This window comes from Scomber japonicus, chromosome 23 (assembly GCF_027409825.1).
Source record: "Scomber japonicus isolate fScoJap1 chromosome 23, fScoJap1.pri, whole genome shotgun sequence".
Taxonomy (NCBI): domain Eukaryota; kingdom Metazoa; phylum Chordata; class Actinopteri; order Scombriformes; family Scombridae; genus Scomber; species Scomber japonicus.
In genome coordinates, this window is record NC_070600.1 from 24,414,136 (window position 1) to 24,429,673 (window position 15,538).

The 15,538-nt window shown below is 39.7% G+C and overlaps 1 protein-coding gene across 1 annotated transcript; it reads right to left on the reverse strand.

Moving 5' to 3' along the window:
* Positions 1–12,256: 12,256 nt before the first annotated feature.
* Positions 12,257–13,747, reverse strand: kcna1b (potassium voltage-gated channel, shaker-related subfamily, member 1b). The gene has a single exon (XM_053343996.1). The coding sequence runs from the start codon at positions 13,745–13,747 to the stop codon at positions 12,257–12,259; it is 1,491 nt and encodes a 496-aa protein (XP_053199971.1).
* Positions 13,748–15,538: the final 1,791 nt, after the last annotated feature.

Genomic DNA, 15,538 nt, shown 5'->3' on the forward strand with positions numbered 1-15,538 from the left:
ACGTTCACAAATCATCCCCATGTCTTGATTTTTAGGAATTCCTCTTTCAAAAATATTCTCATACTTAAAAACTCTGCAGTGCATCATCATCATCATCATCATCATCACTGAAATCATGGCTTTTTAAATCTCAACACTGGTGATAACTGTTCTCACATTGACTGAACTCTCCCAGATGTTTCGATCACATCTCAACTTCTTCATCATCATCATCATCATCATCATCATCATCAGTGCAAACTTCATTTTCTGAAGCACAAAAAACTAGTAAGAACAACCTTGAGTTAAGACTTTTTTTTTTTTTCAAATTCCAAAATCAAGAATGAACCTTCAAGCTTCAATCTTAGGTCAAAATGTGTGTAGTGCTGCAGCTGTTGGTACTTTTAATTATTCGATTTCTTTAAAAGTTTAAATGAATGTATAGCACTTTGGAACCGAATTGTGCAGAACATTTTGCATTTAAACTATATTTTTTTTGATTCCTTAGCCTTTGAAATATTGAAAATAATTTTCCCAGAGCATAATCTGACTTCTAAAAGCTGCTTTATAAAGATTAAAACAGTCAATCTTAATATTTGATTGGATAAAACAGCAAATTTGGGGTAAATTTACTTAACTAACAACTTACTCTAGTAATTCAATGAGGTTTTTATGTAAGAATTTAAACCCTGAAAGCAGCTTCAAATGGATTACATAGAAATCATTCAATATTTCAAAGTGATTTCTTCCTTAAATGTTAAGAATCACTGTACGTCCGACTCTGCAGCGCTACAGAGCTTTTGAGCCTCGATTAGCTCCTAGTTTAGTTTTTAGAGAGCGAATATGAGACTTACTGTCATGCCTGATGTGTAGATAAGTAGTCGCTAACATGCTAACAACTTTTAAAAGTGATAATATGTCACATGTTGTGTTTACAGGTTTCTCTGCTGCCCCCTTGTGGTCAAATATCAATTAAAACAGCTTTAAGTTAAAAATGTCTTATTAGTAAAAAACATCCAAAGCTTGAAAACTCTGCAGAGATTGTTGATATGCAGCTCAGTGGAGATCAATCATGTGATCATCTTTAAATTAATATGTTTGATCATTTTGAACCTGGCAGTTGGAAGCTTGTAAACAATAAACGGATTATATAATTTGGAGGCGAAACTGTTCATCCAGTCCTCTTTAAACTGCATATCAGACAAAAAGAAAAAGAAAACTGGTTCAGTCCAAGAAGATAAAAAATTCAAATTAAAAACATGTTTTAAAACTTATAAACCTCAGTCTTAAAAAATCTGCTTCTTCTTATTATTATTTTTTCATATTATATATATATCATCCGTCTGTTAAGCTGCTCTGATGATATGAAACAACTATAAAACTTCATTTGGTCCCTTTAGTGGATTCTGGTGCAGGTACGTCTCAAACTTTGGCCGACAGTTAAAAACCCCCCAAAAAAATCAAACAGAATTTAAAACCAGCTAACCTCATGTTGCTTCCATCTGCATGCTGGGTTAGCACCTTTCGTTAGCATCTGTTTTATTTTGTCCTATCAGGCTATAAAATGTTAATTAAAGGGATGATTTTTCTTCACATGTTCAACGGCAGTTTAAAGAAGTAACAGAGTGATGACACACAGCTGCACTCGCTCACAGACGGCTGATTCTTCTTCACACTTAAATGTTTTACTCGTTACATTTGAAGAGCTACAGAGCCTCAGAAAGTCCTGAAAGTCCTGAAAGATTATCTTATTCACCTCTCAAATGATTATTGTGTCTTTGAAGTTTTTATTTAACTTGTTGATTTTAAAGACTTCAGTTTGGTTGAGGGCAGATCTGAACTCAAATGAACTCTGGAGAAGTCAGTTTGTGATCCGACCTCCATCTGACGACTACTAAAGGCCCATTTATGCTCAAGCCTTCTGTCCGTGCTCCGCGTTCATTTCGTCCGTATTTCTGCACGTTTCCATAAAGCTTACGGATACGGACCACATGGAGTAGTACCACCGGAAACAATGGGGGGGCAGTGTTGCTGTCATTACTCGATACGTAGTTCTAGTGAGACACAAAGAAGAAATAACAATGGAGGAACTTTAAACATATCGTTTTTGTCTTTTATGCAAGAGGAACATTATCAATATCTCCTCCACAGTCGCCATGTTTGTTTCATAAACGTGTGACTCTGTGCTGCCCCCTGGTGGATGTATTGACTCTGTGCTGCCCCCTGGTGGATGTATTGGTTAACATCCATGCCAACGTAAAGGACGCATGGAAGTATGTGAGCAGTGACGGTAACATCGTTTGAAAAGGACGTCCGTTGAGCATAAATGGGCCTTTAAGGCTTCTTGGAGAATGAATCGAGGTCTGATCTGGACTAACACTGCGTCCCATTTATCTCAGAAGTTGGGAAGTCGGATTTGGGAATGATGTCAAACCCTAGTCAAGTCTGAATCGTTCCAGTTTAGAAGTCTGTAACGCTTCCTTTAAAAGCAGGAAAAGACAACACTTCTGCTGTATCACCATATTACGAAGACGTCTAGTCTCATATCAGGATAACAATATAATATCGATATATTGCCCAGCCCTACACACTATGGTAGACCATTTAATTAGATACTGATATTTCTTCTTGTAATTTATGTTATCCAGTGAAGTGAGTCATTTAGCAGAAGGTTTGAACACTTGTCACGATGCTCATTAGGAGCTGAGCCTCTATGAAACACGTTGGTCTATTATGAAGTTCTTCTAGACTACTAATGTTACTGGAGCTTTGACATTTTTCAGACATTTCTCCTTTCTCCTGCACCTTGAAAGCTGGTCAAGTTGTGCCAGAAACCTCCACCTTGTTTCAGAAAACCAGTTCTAGCCCAGTTAGCCATTGTTAGCAATACTGGTCGATTGATTTTGCTGTATTTTGCTCCTACGAACAGCGCAGCAGCACATCTACAGATAGAAGTTGGAAGACTGATTGAATAAGTGCTAATAAACAGGATATTGGGACTTTGAGGTTGGGGCTCAAGTCAAAAAAAAATCCGACTTCAGGGATCGTTCTGGTTGAATTTTCCGACTGGGAAATCGGAAATCCCAACTTCCGAGCAGAACTGGAACGCAGCGTAACAACTGAGCACGTTTGTCTTCTTGGTATTTGTGCGGACAGAAGCTTCTTCCAACAGACCAGAACAAATCAGACCTGCAACTAATGATTCATTTCATTATCAGCTACTCTGTCGATTAGTTTCTTGATTGATCGATGAGCTACTTGGTCTAAAAAACGTTAAAAATGTGGATCAATGTTTCCCAAAGTCCAACCAGATGTCTTATTATGTCCACAATCCAAAGATGTTCAGTTAACTGTGACAGAAGACTTAAGAAACCAGAAAATATTCACATCCAAGAAGCTGAGATCAGAGAATTTGGAGATTTTCTTCTTATCACAATGGCTGCAAAAATAATTTAGGAGTTTCCAACTAAACCTTACAGGACTTTCAGGGCTCTGAACATTTCAAATTCAAACACTTTGAGGGCAAAATATCACAATACAAGAGAAAAGAAAACAATATATTTATAATACTGTGCGTTTTTATAATACTTTGTTCTATTTCTATAATCCTGACGTCACATACTGCAGCGATAAAGAAGATTTTGAGGTTGGAAATCAAACAGGAATCGACTATATTTGATGTTTCAGCAGCAGTACAGATGGTTCAGGCTTTCATTGTCCAGTAATTAAAGATTCTTTATGTGAAACTGGTGAAAAACTGGAATTACACCAGCTGAGAACTGTCTGTGTTTGGTGAGTTTTGGGGGATAAAATCAGAGAGTTTAGCTTTAAAATGATCACAGTCTGATATTTTTGAGTGTGTTTTTTCAGTGTACTTAAAGCAATGGTTCGGTGTAATCTTGCGATATTTCGACGATGTTTCCAGCTTTAGCAGTAGCAGCAGAGTAAAAGCCTTCAGGTAAGTGTTATTTTAATAAACTCCTGGTGTACTTACAAACTTTCCAATGCATCAATTTATGAGTAAAGAGCCTATTTGTACAACTGTAGAAGTTTGATAATAATCCAGGCATTATTAGTGGGGTCATTTACCAGATACACTGGTGGTCCCATTGTACTCAGGCGGGGAGCTCTGGTCCTCTGAAATGAGGCCAACCAGGAAGTAACTTAGAGCTGCATTCTATCAAAAGGCCACCAGGGGGCGACCGTCTCTATACAAGTCAATGGAGAATTCACCAACTTCTCACTTGATTTCTAACCTCAGTAAACGTTTTCAAAATGTGTTTATGGTCTCAATCGCTAGTTTAAAGCCTTCTTCAATGCAGTATGATGTTCATTTGGGACATTTTGGCCTCCCTGATTTTATATGTGGCGATAAAGCAGGGTATGCATTAGGGGGCGGGGCTACGTCCTGATTGACAGGTTGATTGACCAGCGTCCTCGACATCCAGCCCTCGTAGCCATGGCAACCTCCCCACTCCGCCCATGGCTCCGCCTCATGCCCATATAAGTAGAATCCGTGTTTTTATTTTTCCCAGCATGCACCTGACATTTTCAAGATGGCGCTGCCTAGATTCGAAACTATTGGCTTCCGAGCAGCAGTCCACAAACCAATGGGTGACGTCACGGATGTTACGTCCATTTCTTCTATACAGTCTGTGTTTGTACTAAGACATTCGGCTGATGGCTCTACTCCCCTATTTTGCGACCAAAAAGGGCTGAGGCGCTGATTAGATAGACGTCATGGTGCATATGACGCTAGGTCGAAGCTACGCCGAACCATTGCTTTAACAACCAGGTTATAAGGAATAGTACTCAGTGGTTGCTTCAGAAAATTAGTAGACTCTTACTGCTGCCTTTAAAATGTGATATTTAACTTTCTTTTCTGTTTTTCTCCTAATATAGAGACAGAAGCTCATTATCTACGACTGTTTGGTGTCACTGATGCTCAACACTCATCACTACTTTTCTTGTGTTAGAGATTTCTTTATGACAGCGAGCGATAACAAAGAGAAGCTTCACGTGGCGATGTGAGGAAACTGAAGGTCCAACATTAGTGCGTCCAGTTTTCTGACTCTTAAATGTTAATTATGATGATTTTTAAGTATTGTGGTGGATGACGCTCCCTTCAAGTTCAATTATAAATTAAATAATACTAATAATACATGTGCTGTGTTCATTTTCAAATGCTCAAAGATCCAGATTTTAGTCTTCCCTTTACATGAATCTTCTTGATAATCTTATTACTTGTTAGGTTTATAAAAATTACAAAAAAAAGCCTTTCACAGTTTCTAAAAGTCGAGATTACGTCCTCAAATGTTTAAATTTACAAAATCTTAGCCAACCAAATTATTGAGTTTAAAGAGAAAGAGAGAAAACAAAGCCTCAAACTGGTGACGCTGTAATCACAATTGTTTGATATATTTGCTTTAAAAAAATGACTCAAGCGAAGAGTGAAAATCTAAGCTGATATAAATCTCACTGTGTGGATGTTTTTTGATTCAAGCATTTCCTCTCACGCTCATGTGCTTCCTCCTCACAGCAGCAGCAGCAGTAGCGCCATTTTACTGACTAATGCTTCTGGTTATGTTGAGATGAATGCAGAGAAGACTTCAACCGTTTCCTCAGCTGTCAGATCATCATCATCATCATCATCATCATCATCATCATCATCACACTGCAAAGACTCAAATCTAACTAATATGTTAAATTAAGGCAAAATATGTTTGTTCTTTGTTTCTTTTTACCAGGCTGTTTCACTTGCTTTAATTATATTAATAAGGTATTTTAACTAGGGCTGTCAAACGATTCATTTTTTAAATCGAGATTAATCGCAGAATTTCCATAGTTAATCACGATTAATGGCGTTTTGAATGTCATGTTTAAAATCCTGTTATTTTCCATTTGAAGGCAGTTTTAAGCCCATAATGTAAAGCATTTCTTACCAGAGTGTCTTAACTGGGAATCAATCACGGCTCTGCTGCGACTCCCACACTCCAAAATGGTCCTTTGGTGGAGCTGAGGCTGGCTTGGCTGCACCTGGGTGTTTAGCGTGGAGGTGCTAACTCAAACTCCACGTACTCCGGTGGTAGTTAAACTCCGTTTGACACAGGTTGCATTTTACTTTTGACTTGTCAACTGAAGCGTCTGGAAGTGTTTTAAAGTTAAACAAGCCGTTCAAAAGTCCAGTAGCTCTCTTACTTTCCATCAGCGCGGTAGGTTTACTGCAGGAGGCCACTTCAAAGCATAGCGCTACAGCTAGAGGAGCCGTCTACGGGGGAGGAGAAGGGACAAAAAGGCTTGCAACATTAAAATGAGATTTAAAAAAATTAACGCATTATGGATTGCATTAATCTAATCGTGATTAACACGTTAACGCTGACAGCCCTAGTTATAACTTATTATTAAGTTCTAGCTTATAATGAGAATCACCATAACTCTCTAGGTTTTATATTAACACTGACAGCTGAATCTCTTAATTCAAGCATCTTATCCTTTTAATCTCTTAACATATTAATAGTAATTAATAAACTAGATAAACACTAGATTTAAGACATTGTGGAGGTTTTGAGGCTAGATATATCGTCACATTTTCCTGTTGTGTTGGCAGATAATTGAGCTTATTCTGAGTAATATATTCCTCATTTCATTACTTTATTTCTTTTTTTATTAAGCTGAGTTTTTGCAGTTCATCATCATCATCATCATCATCATCATCATCATCATCATCATCATCATCGTCTCAAACTCATCAATCCAGATTAAAATAAACTAAAGATTTAACTATTTATATTAAAGCTAAGTATAAAAAAAGGCCTTAATGAAGCATCAGAGACATTAAACACTGATGTTGAGAGGCAGTCACATGAAGGTACGCTGCTTTAAAATTAAAATAAACTAAAGATGAGAAACATCAGGCTCCTTATTTTTAGTTTTTTTTACAGATGTTTTTTTTTTTTTTTTTTTTTTAGGAAAGCAGCAGATGTGATGTTGAGGATTGAGGATTGAGGAGAAGGTGGCAGCGTCCGGCTCACTTTGTGTTTTTTCTCCTTACAGTAAACAGACTCAGATCACAAAATGACTCAGCAGCTGATAGAAAACCAAGAAAAGCTAATATGATTTCAGTTTGCTGCAGCTGGGAACACACCAGGTCATGTCCTCTGTGTTCCTCTCTTCTTATCGTCCAACGAATCCCAAAAAACACTCAAACCAACAATGAACTGTGTCTTCAGATTCACTGTTTCCTGATGTTTGCTTGTTAACATCTACAGAGATCAAATCACTGAGGCTTCTTCTCTTTTCTTTTTTAAGATTTGTTGACAATAAGATGATCATTATACTACTTTATATACAGTTAGCTAGTTTATACTACTTTATATACAGTTAGCTAGTTTACACTACTTTATATACAGTTAGCTAGTTTATACTACTTTATATACAGTTAGCTAGTTTACGCTACTTTATATACAGTTAGCTAGTTTACGCTACTTTATATACAGTTAGCTAGTTTACACTACTTTATATACAGTTAGCTAGTTTATACTACTTTATATACAGTTAGCTAGTTTACACTACTTTATATACTGTTAGCTAGTTTACGCTACTTTATATACAGTTAGCTAGTTTACGCTACTTTATATACAGTAAGCTAGTTTACACTACTTTATATACAGTTAGCTAGTTTATACTACTTTATATACAGTTAGCTAGTTTATACTACTTTATATACAGTTAGCTAGTTTATACTACTTTATATACAGTTAGCTAGTTTATACTACTTTATATACAGTTAGCTAGTTTACTACTTTATATACAGTTAGCTAGTTTATACTACTTTATATACAGTTAGCTAGTTTACACTACTTTATATACAGTTAGCTAGTTTATGCTACTTTATATACAGTTAGCTAGTTTACACTACTTTATATACAGTTAGCTAGTTTATGCTACTTTATATACAGTTAGCTAGTTTATACTACTTTATATACAGTTAGCTAGTTTACACTACTTTATATACAGTTAGCTAGTTTATACTACTTTATATACAGTTAGCTAGTTTATACTACTTTATATACAGTTAGCTAGTTTAGTCCAGTGGTTCCCAACCTAAGGGTGGGGCCCCTCCAAAGGGTCAGCAGATAAATGTGAGGGCTGCTGAGATGATTTCATACTTTTTCTCTAATCTTTGATTTTTGGATCATTTGAACATTTATTGAAATGAAAGCATGTGAGAAGTTTAGAGGGAAGAATCAGTATTTGGTGGAGCTGTTAGACATCTGAACTGTGAGCCGACTACACACTGCTGACTGGTTTCATCTTTAACAATGTGTTGGATTTTAAAAGCTTGTTATATTTTCCATTGAGTCAAATCTGCATCTGAAAAGTAACTAAAGCTGTTAAATAAATGTAGTGGAGTAGAAAGTACATCACATGGTAATACTACAGTAAAGCACTAGTACCTCAAACTGTACTACAGTAAAGTACTAGTACCTCAAACTGCACTACAGTAAAGTACTAGTACCTCAAACTGTACTACAGTAAAGTACTAGTACCTCAAACTGTACTACAGTAAAGTACTAGTACCTCAAACTGCACTACAGTAAAGTACAAGTACCTCAAGCTGCACTACAGTAAAGTACTAGTACCTCATACTGTAATTAAATATGTGAGTAAATGTACTTAGTTACTTTCCACTGCTGCAGTCATGTGACCAGTTATACAGACAAATACTGACATTTTCCTTTAAGGATGATATAATTAAATACATCAGATGTATCATTTAAAAAAAAAAGAAAGTTATTTTTCGTGCAAACAAACTCGTCTGTCTCTCTGTGCAGCCGCGTGTCATCATCCAGGACAACTGTGAGTTCAACGAGGCCCAATAACTCAGAAATCAGCCTCAGAGAGTGAATCTAAACGTGTTAGTGTTGCAGGTGTGCAGGGAGAAGTGCATCTTTATGGCAGGAAGAGAGAAGCTGCACATAGTAAGCTCTTTGTCGTCTGTTGTATCGGGAGGCACTTTAGTCAATTCTATAATGAGACGGGGTTCAAGGCACTAGAAACTAATTTTAGATATATCTATGAAATTTGTAAGTATTACTGCTTTCCTTCTTGAAGCTGTTTTAAAGTCAAATGCAGAAAAATAAATAAACTGGGGTCACAAATCACATAAAATGATCCCATGCACTCCATCGTCAAAGATGAAAGCTTTAAATAAATGAAAAAGGAGGATGTTGTTATTTCTGAAATGTCTTTTTTTTTTTTTTTTTAAAGGAGATATCATCAGATATGTCTCTTCTGATGTGTGTGTGTTTTTTTTTTTGTCTTGTTTTTTTTTTTCTAGTAGATTTGTCCCCTCCGGCAGTCAGCTCCGGCAGTTTGCTCCGTCATGCACCGTTTTGTGTCGTTAGCTTGACAATAATGAGAATCATCATCATCATCATCATCATCATCATCATCCCCCAACTCCCGAGGTTCCTCCACAGCTGCAAGCAATTTAATACTGACGTCATGCATTGAGTATACGTAGCTATACCTTAGCTAATTAGGCCATAATGCTTTTAGTTTTTTTTTTTTTCTTTTTTTTTTGAACATGCCATGATCTTCGAAAAAAGAAGTGTTCCTGTTCCCTTAATGCTTTTTTTTAACATTCAACACTTAAATGCTCTGAAATAAATTAAACAATAATAATAATAATAATAAATAGCCAGTGCACTTTTGGTGAAAAACAAATGAGATCCAAAAAACAGCGATCCAGAGAAGGAGGAGAAGATGACAGAGTCGAAAGAAGAAAAAAAGAACAAAAAAAAAAAAAAATCCAAATTAAAAATGAGGTAACGTCGTGTGCATGCCGATATAAGAGAGAAGAGAGTCTCCACATGCTTTTATATAAAGGAGTGTTGCATGGCGTCAAACAGGGAACCTCCTCCAGCCGACCTGTAGCAGCAGCAGCAGCAGCAGATAATCCTCCACAACGGTCGGCACACTTCCTCTTTTGTTTCTCATTAAGGTGCCAAAAAAAAAAAAACCTCCATCAAACATCAACATGGCGACGAGTTCCCCCCCCCCCAAAAAAAAACTTCCCTGGATGAGCCGTGAAAAGCAAAAAACAAAAGAAACCCCACGCCTGAAACACCACAACTGTAATCCAACTGGAGCGCGTCTCCTCCTCCTCCTCCGTGGGGTGGGGCGGGGGGGTGAGTCGTCATCCTCGGTTGTGTTCTTCAAATCTCAGTTGGGCTTTGTTCTGTTCTTCTTTTTTTATTTTTTGTTTTTTTTTCCTTTTATTCCTGAAAATGATGGAGTCTGTTGTGCAAAGTCTGGCGGGTGTCGATGGGGATTTTCTTTTAAATCTTTTTTTTTTTTTTTTTTTTTTGATAAAATTCTGGGTGTCAAATTAGTAAATTGTTCCCTCAAGTAGCAAAATGTTCCCACGAGTCCTTAACCCCTTTGTAGGTCACACCAAGAAATTTAGTGATTTCAAGAATCCTGTCTTTGCTTTTCCTTCCTCTTTGTTGCCATGACAACATAAAACATGGATTTATTTCTCTCATTGATCCTAAATGTGATGTTTTACAGCTTCTACAGACTCATTCACTACTTCATTGGTTCTAAACTTTTATTAAAAACATGTTAGAGACTCATTCTGTTCATGTACAAGATGAAAACATGAAAGTCAACTTCAAAAATGTCTCCAGCAGGATCTCTGATGTCAGCACAACCTGTAACTATAGCAACCATAGCACAACCTGTATCTATAGCAACCATAGAACAACCTGTAACTATAGCAACCATAGTACACAACCTGTATCTATAGCAACCATAGCACAACTTGTATCTATAGCAACCATAGAACAACCTGTATCTATAGCAACCATAGCACAACCTGTATCTATAGCAACCATAGCACAACCTGTATCTATAGCATCCATAGCACAACCTGTATCTATAGCAACCATAGCACAACCTGTATCTATAGCACCCATAGCACAACCTGTATCTATAGCAACCATAGAACAACCTGTAACTATAGCAACCATAACACAACCTGTATCTATAGCAACCATAGCACAACATGTATCTATAGCAACCATAGCACAACTTGTATCTATAGCAACCATAGAACAACCTGTATCTATAGCAACCATAACACAACCTGTATCTATAGCAACCATAGAACAACCTGTATCTATAGCAACCATAGCACAACCTGTATCTATAGCAACCATAGCACAACCTGTATCTATAGCAACCATAGAACAACCTGATGGTCTGTCTGTGCATTAAAGATGGACCTAAAGGTTAAATGGGTTCAACAGATCTTAGTTTTTGAGCAGATATCATGACCTACAAAGGGTTGATATACTCATTGGAACATTTGAGGCTTTAAAACTTTCAGTCTCCTGTTATTTTACTTTTCATATCCTTTTTATTTGAGTCTTATCCTGCCTTTGTTCCTTTCATATCTTGCATTAATGTCTTTTTTGCAGCATTTGGATGTTGCCTTATTGTTGAAAGGTACAAAGAAAGTTAATTAGTTCTCTCAAATTTACAAACTCTTCCTCTATAGTGAGTTAATTTGTTCCCTTTTTCCTCTTTTCCTTGAATCCATAAAGAGCTCCAGAACAGTATTTAGAAAGTGGAGCGTTAAAGTTCCTCTAAAATAAGCTGTACAACCATGAACTTGCATTTAAGAGATGTGTTTTAACAGCTTAAAATCTGAAGTCTATCAATGGATTTCAGTCCAAAATCAAATTGAAAGAGAGACTTTAGACACACGTCGTATTTAAAGCAACGGAGGTCGAGATGTTTCAAAGTGAAGCTCCAAAAACACTGAATCCTACATTTCCCATAATGCAACCAGGGGCTAAATATTAGACTCATAGGAACCTGAACTTCACTTTATCACCATCGTTCTTCTGTGAGACTTGACACAGTAGATTGATTGATTCAAGGGTACAAATTACTAAAATGAGAGAATCATTTATCAAAAATGTTTCATTGACACCTGCTTTTCTTTTTTTTTTTTTAACACTATTGCCAAAAGATCTGTTTTTTTTTAATGAAGTAACTGAGCCTCTACTCTTATTAATTTACCATGTGTGCCTCGAACTCCTGAAGTCTTCATACATGTTTGAATGAATCAATGCAAAAAAAACAAAAACAAAAAAAAAACAAAAAAAAAAAACAGGAGAAGAAGAAGAAGAAGAAGAAAATGCACCAATGAAGATAAAGCATCCAGATATTTCTACAATATTTACACTGGTGCGTCGTCGGCGCCTCACACGTCGGTGAGCAGCTTCGCCTTGTTCACGCAGTTCTGGCTGGGCGCCGTGCAGTTGGCAGTTCTGAGGTTAGCTTCCCTAAAGTTGTCGATGCTGTTGTTCATGTCCTCGTCTATCTCCATGTACTCCGACTTGCTGACCACCGAGGAGCTGCGGCGGCTCGAGTTGCTGTCTGACGCCAAGTTCTGGTTGCTGACGTTGAGCAGCTGGGCCTGCTCCTCGCCCTCCGTCTCCCGGTGGTAGAAGTAGTTGAAGTTGGAGACGATGACCGGCACCGGCAGCGCGATGGTGAGCACGCCGGCGATGGCGCACAGCGAGCCCACGATCTTCCCTCCGATGGTCACGGGGTACATATCCCCGTAGCCGACGGTCGTCATGGACACCACCGCCCACCAGAAAGCATCCGGGATGCTGGTGAAGAACGATTCCTTCTCCTCGGCCTCGGCGAAGTAGACGGCGCTGGAGAACAAAATCACACCGATAAAGAGGAAGAAAATGAGCAAGCCCAGCTCCCGCATGCTGGCTTTTAGTGTTTGACCCAAAATCTGGAGCCCCTTTGAGTGCCGGGACAGTTTAAAGATCCTGAACACTCTCACCAAACGGATAACCCTGAGAATAGCCAGAGATGTGGCCTGTTCCCCTCCTGCCTTCCCCTCCTTATTTTCTTGGTCGTCAGCCAGCTCCGTTCCAAGCGTGATAAAATACGGGATTATAGCCACAATGTCAATAGAGTTCATCATGTTTTTAAAAAACGCCGCCTTGCTGGGACAAGCGAAAAACCGAACAATCAACTCAAAGGAAAACCAGATGATGCAGAGTGTCTCCACCACGAAGAAGGGGTCTGTGAGGACGTTAGGTTTGTAATAAATGGTAATGTTCCCCACAATCCGCACCCGGTCGTTGGGGTCCTCCTTCAGCTCGGGTAGTGTCTCCAAACAAAATATGACTATTGAAATAAGAATAACCATCACCGAGACGATGGCGATCCCCCGAGCCGGCCCCGAGCTCTCCGGATGCTCGAAGAGGAGCCAGATCTGCCGCTGGAACTCCTTCTCCGGCAGGGGTCGCTCCTCCTCCCGAATAAACCCCTCGTCCTCCCGGAATTTCTCCATCGCCTCGGCGCCGAGTTCGTAAAACTTAATCTCCTCTGAGAACATATCCAGCGGCACGTTGACCGGTCTTCTGAGCCGGCCTCCGGACTGATAATAATACAAGATGGCGTCAAAACTGGGTCGATTCCGATCAAAGAAATACTCGTTTCTTAAGGGGTCGAAGTAGCGCATCCTCTTCTTGGGGTTCCCGAGGAGCGTTTCGGGGAACTGGGCGAGGGTCTTCAGCTGGGTCTCGAAGCGCAGCCCCGAGATGTTGATGACCACCCGCTCGCAGCAGTCGTGGTCGTCGTGGTCGTCGTCGGGCGGGTAGGGGTCCTGCGGGTGACCCGGCAGGGTGGACGTCTCGTCCATGTTGTCTGTGGACACCACAGTCATCCTTCCTGACGGGTGGGGGGCAGGAAGAGGAAGCGGAGACAGGTGGGGGCAGCAGGATGGAGTACAGAGGCTCCTACTGAGGCCAGGAGCTGTGCAGAGCCTCCTTCTCCATCTTCTTCATCATCATCATCATCATCATCTCCGAGCAGAACGTCTTCCTCTCAGCGAAGCTTCATCTGTCACCTGGAAGCAGCAGAAACAGACTGACTGAGCAGAGAGATTGGTTTCATCCTGTGGAGCTGTGAGTGTGTCAGAGGCAGCAGCAGAAAAACATCATGCAGTACAGTAGAGAAGCCTGCGCTGCATTTGCTGTATTTTTACCGCATACATCAGTATTCAAGTTTGTCCTGCTGCGCTTCCTCTCTGCGCACATCAGGACCTGCAGTTTCCTCACACACACCAGCTAACATTCAATTCAACCCAATCCAGTCCAATGCCTTTATAGTCATTGCACAGCAGTAAAACCAAACTGTGTCATGTGTGTGGCTGATACACATAAAAACAGCAACAGATCCCATCAGATGAGAGTTTTACACATCTATAAGAACCTACAATGATGTCAAATGTTTAAATAATGTCTTTAAAATGACATTGAATCCAATATTTACCTGTGCTGAGGCAGACAGCAGCAGATAGAAGGAATGTCCTCCCACCTTCACTTGGGTTTAACTCTGATATCGTTTTACAGTATCTCTGAAATATTAATAGACTATGTTGTCTTGGTCAACATCCGTATCCTCTTGGTGTAGGTTTTCAGCGTCGATCGGAGCAGCCCGCAGGAGGAGGAGGAGGAGGAGGAAGAGGAAGAGGAGGAGGAGGAATGGGAGGCTTCAGACGGCTTTGAACCGCGGCTCAGCTGCAAAAATCCTGACTGACAATTTATCAAAATCATATTGGAGATAAAAAGGCAGCGGACACGAAGGCTGGTGTGAGATATCCTTAAAAAAATAAAAGAAATGAAGCAGGATCAAAGCTCCCAGTGTGATTGAAGGAGCGGAGAGGACTGGACACTGCAGCATCAGCAGAAAGCAGCTCTCTCTCTCTCTTTCTCTCTCCTGGGTGTTTTTCTTTTTTCTTTTTTTCTTTTTTTTGCTGCGGTAAATTAAAAAAATAAATAACGCGGAGGCATGAAGGGAAAAACCCGCGTTTACAATCCCGCACTAAAGGCGCACGAGAGAGAGAGAGAGAGGATCAGACTCCGGTAATTTAGAAGCATATTGCAGGATTTCGTGTAGAGAGAGAGGAGGGGAGAGTGGGGAGAGGGGGAAAAAAAGAAGTGAGAGAGAGAGAGAGAGTGAGTGAGTGAGTGAGTGAAGGAGGGAGGGAGCAGGGTTAGGAGAGAGAGAGAGGGAGAGGGAGATAGAGAGAGAGAGAGAGGGGAGGGGGGTTTCGACGCAATGCAGACAGACTGTAAAACACAGTTGGCACTACAGTATGAGTGTATCTGCAAAACCTCCTCCAGTACCAAACAGCAGCAGCATGACGAGGCTGAGCTGCACGCGCACCAGACACTAAGTTCCCCCAAATACCAGCAACACTGAGAGGATGCTGCATCATGGGAAGGCTGCAAAGAACATGTCATATAATAAGAATAATAATAAGAATAAGAATATTAATAATTGGTGTTTGAATTTAATGCATCGTGTTATGCAACCAGTTTGTTCAATAATCAAACACACACACACACACACACACACACACACACACACAGGTTGAGGTATGACTCCAGGAATCTGCAGCAGGAAGTGGCTCAGGTCGTCCCCCCCCACCACCCCCCACCCACTCCCCACC

Excerpts from the sequence above, each read along its gene's own strand:
- kcna1b (XM_053343996.1), bottom strand. The coding sequence starts at position 13,747 with ATGACTGTGGTGTCCACAGACAACATGGACGAGACGTCCACCCTGCCG.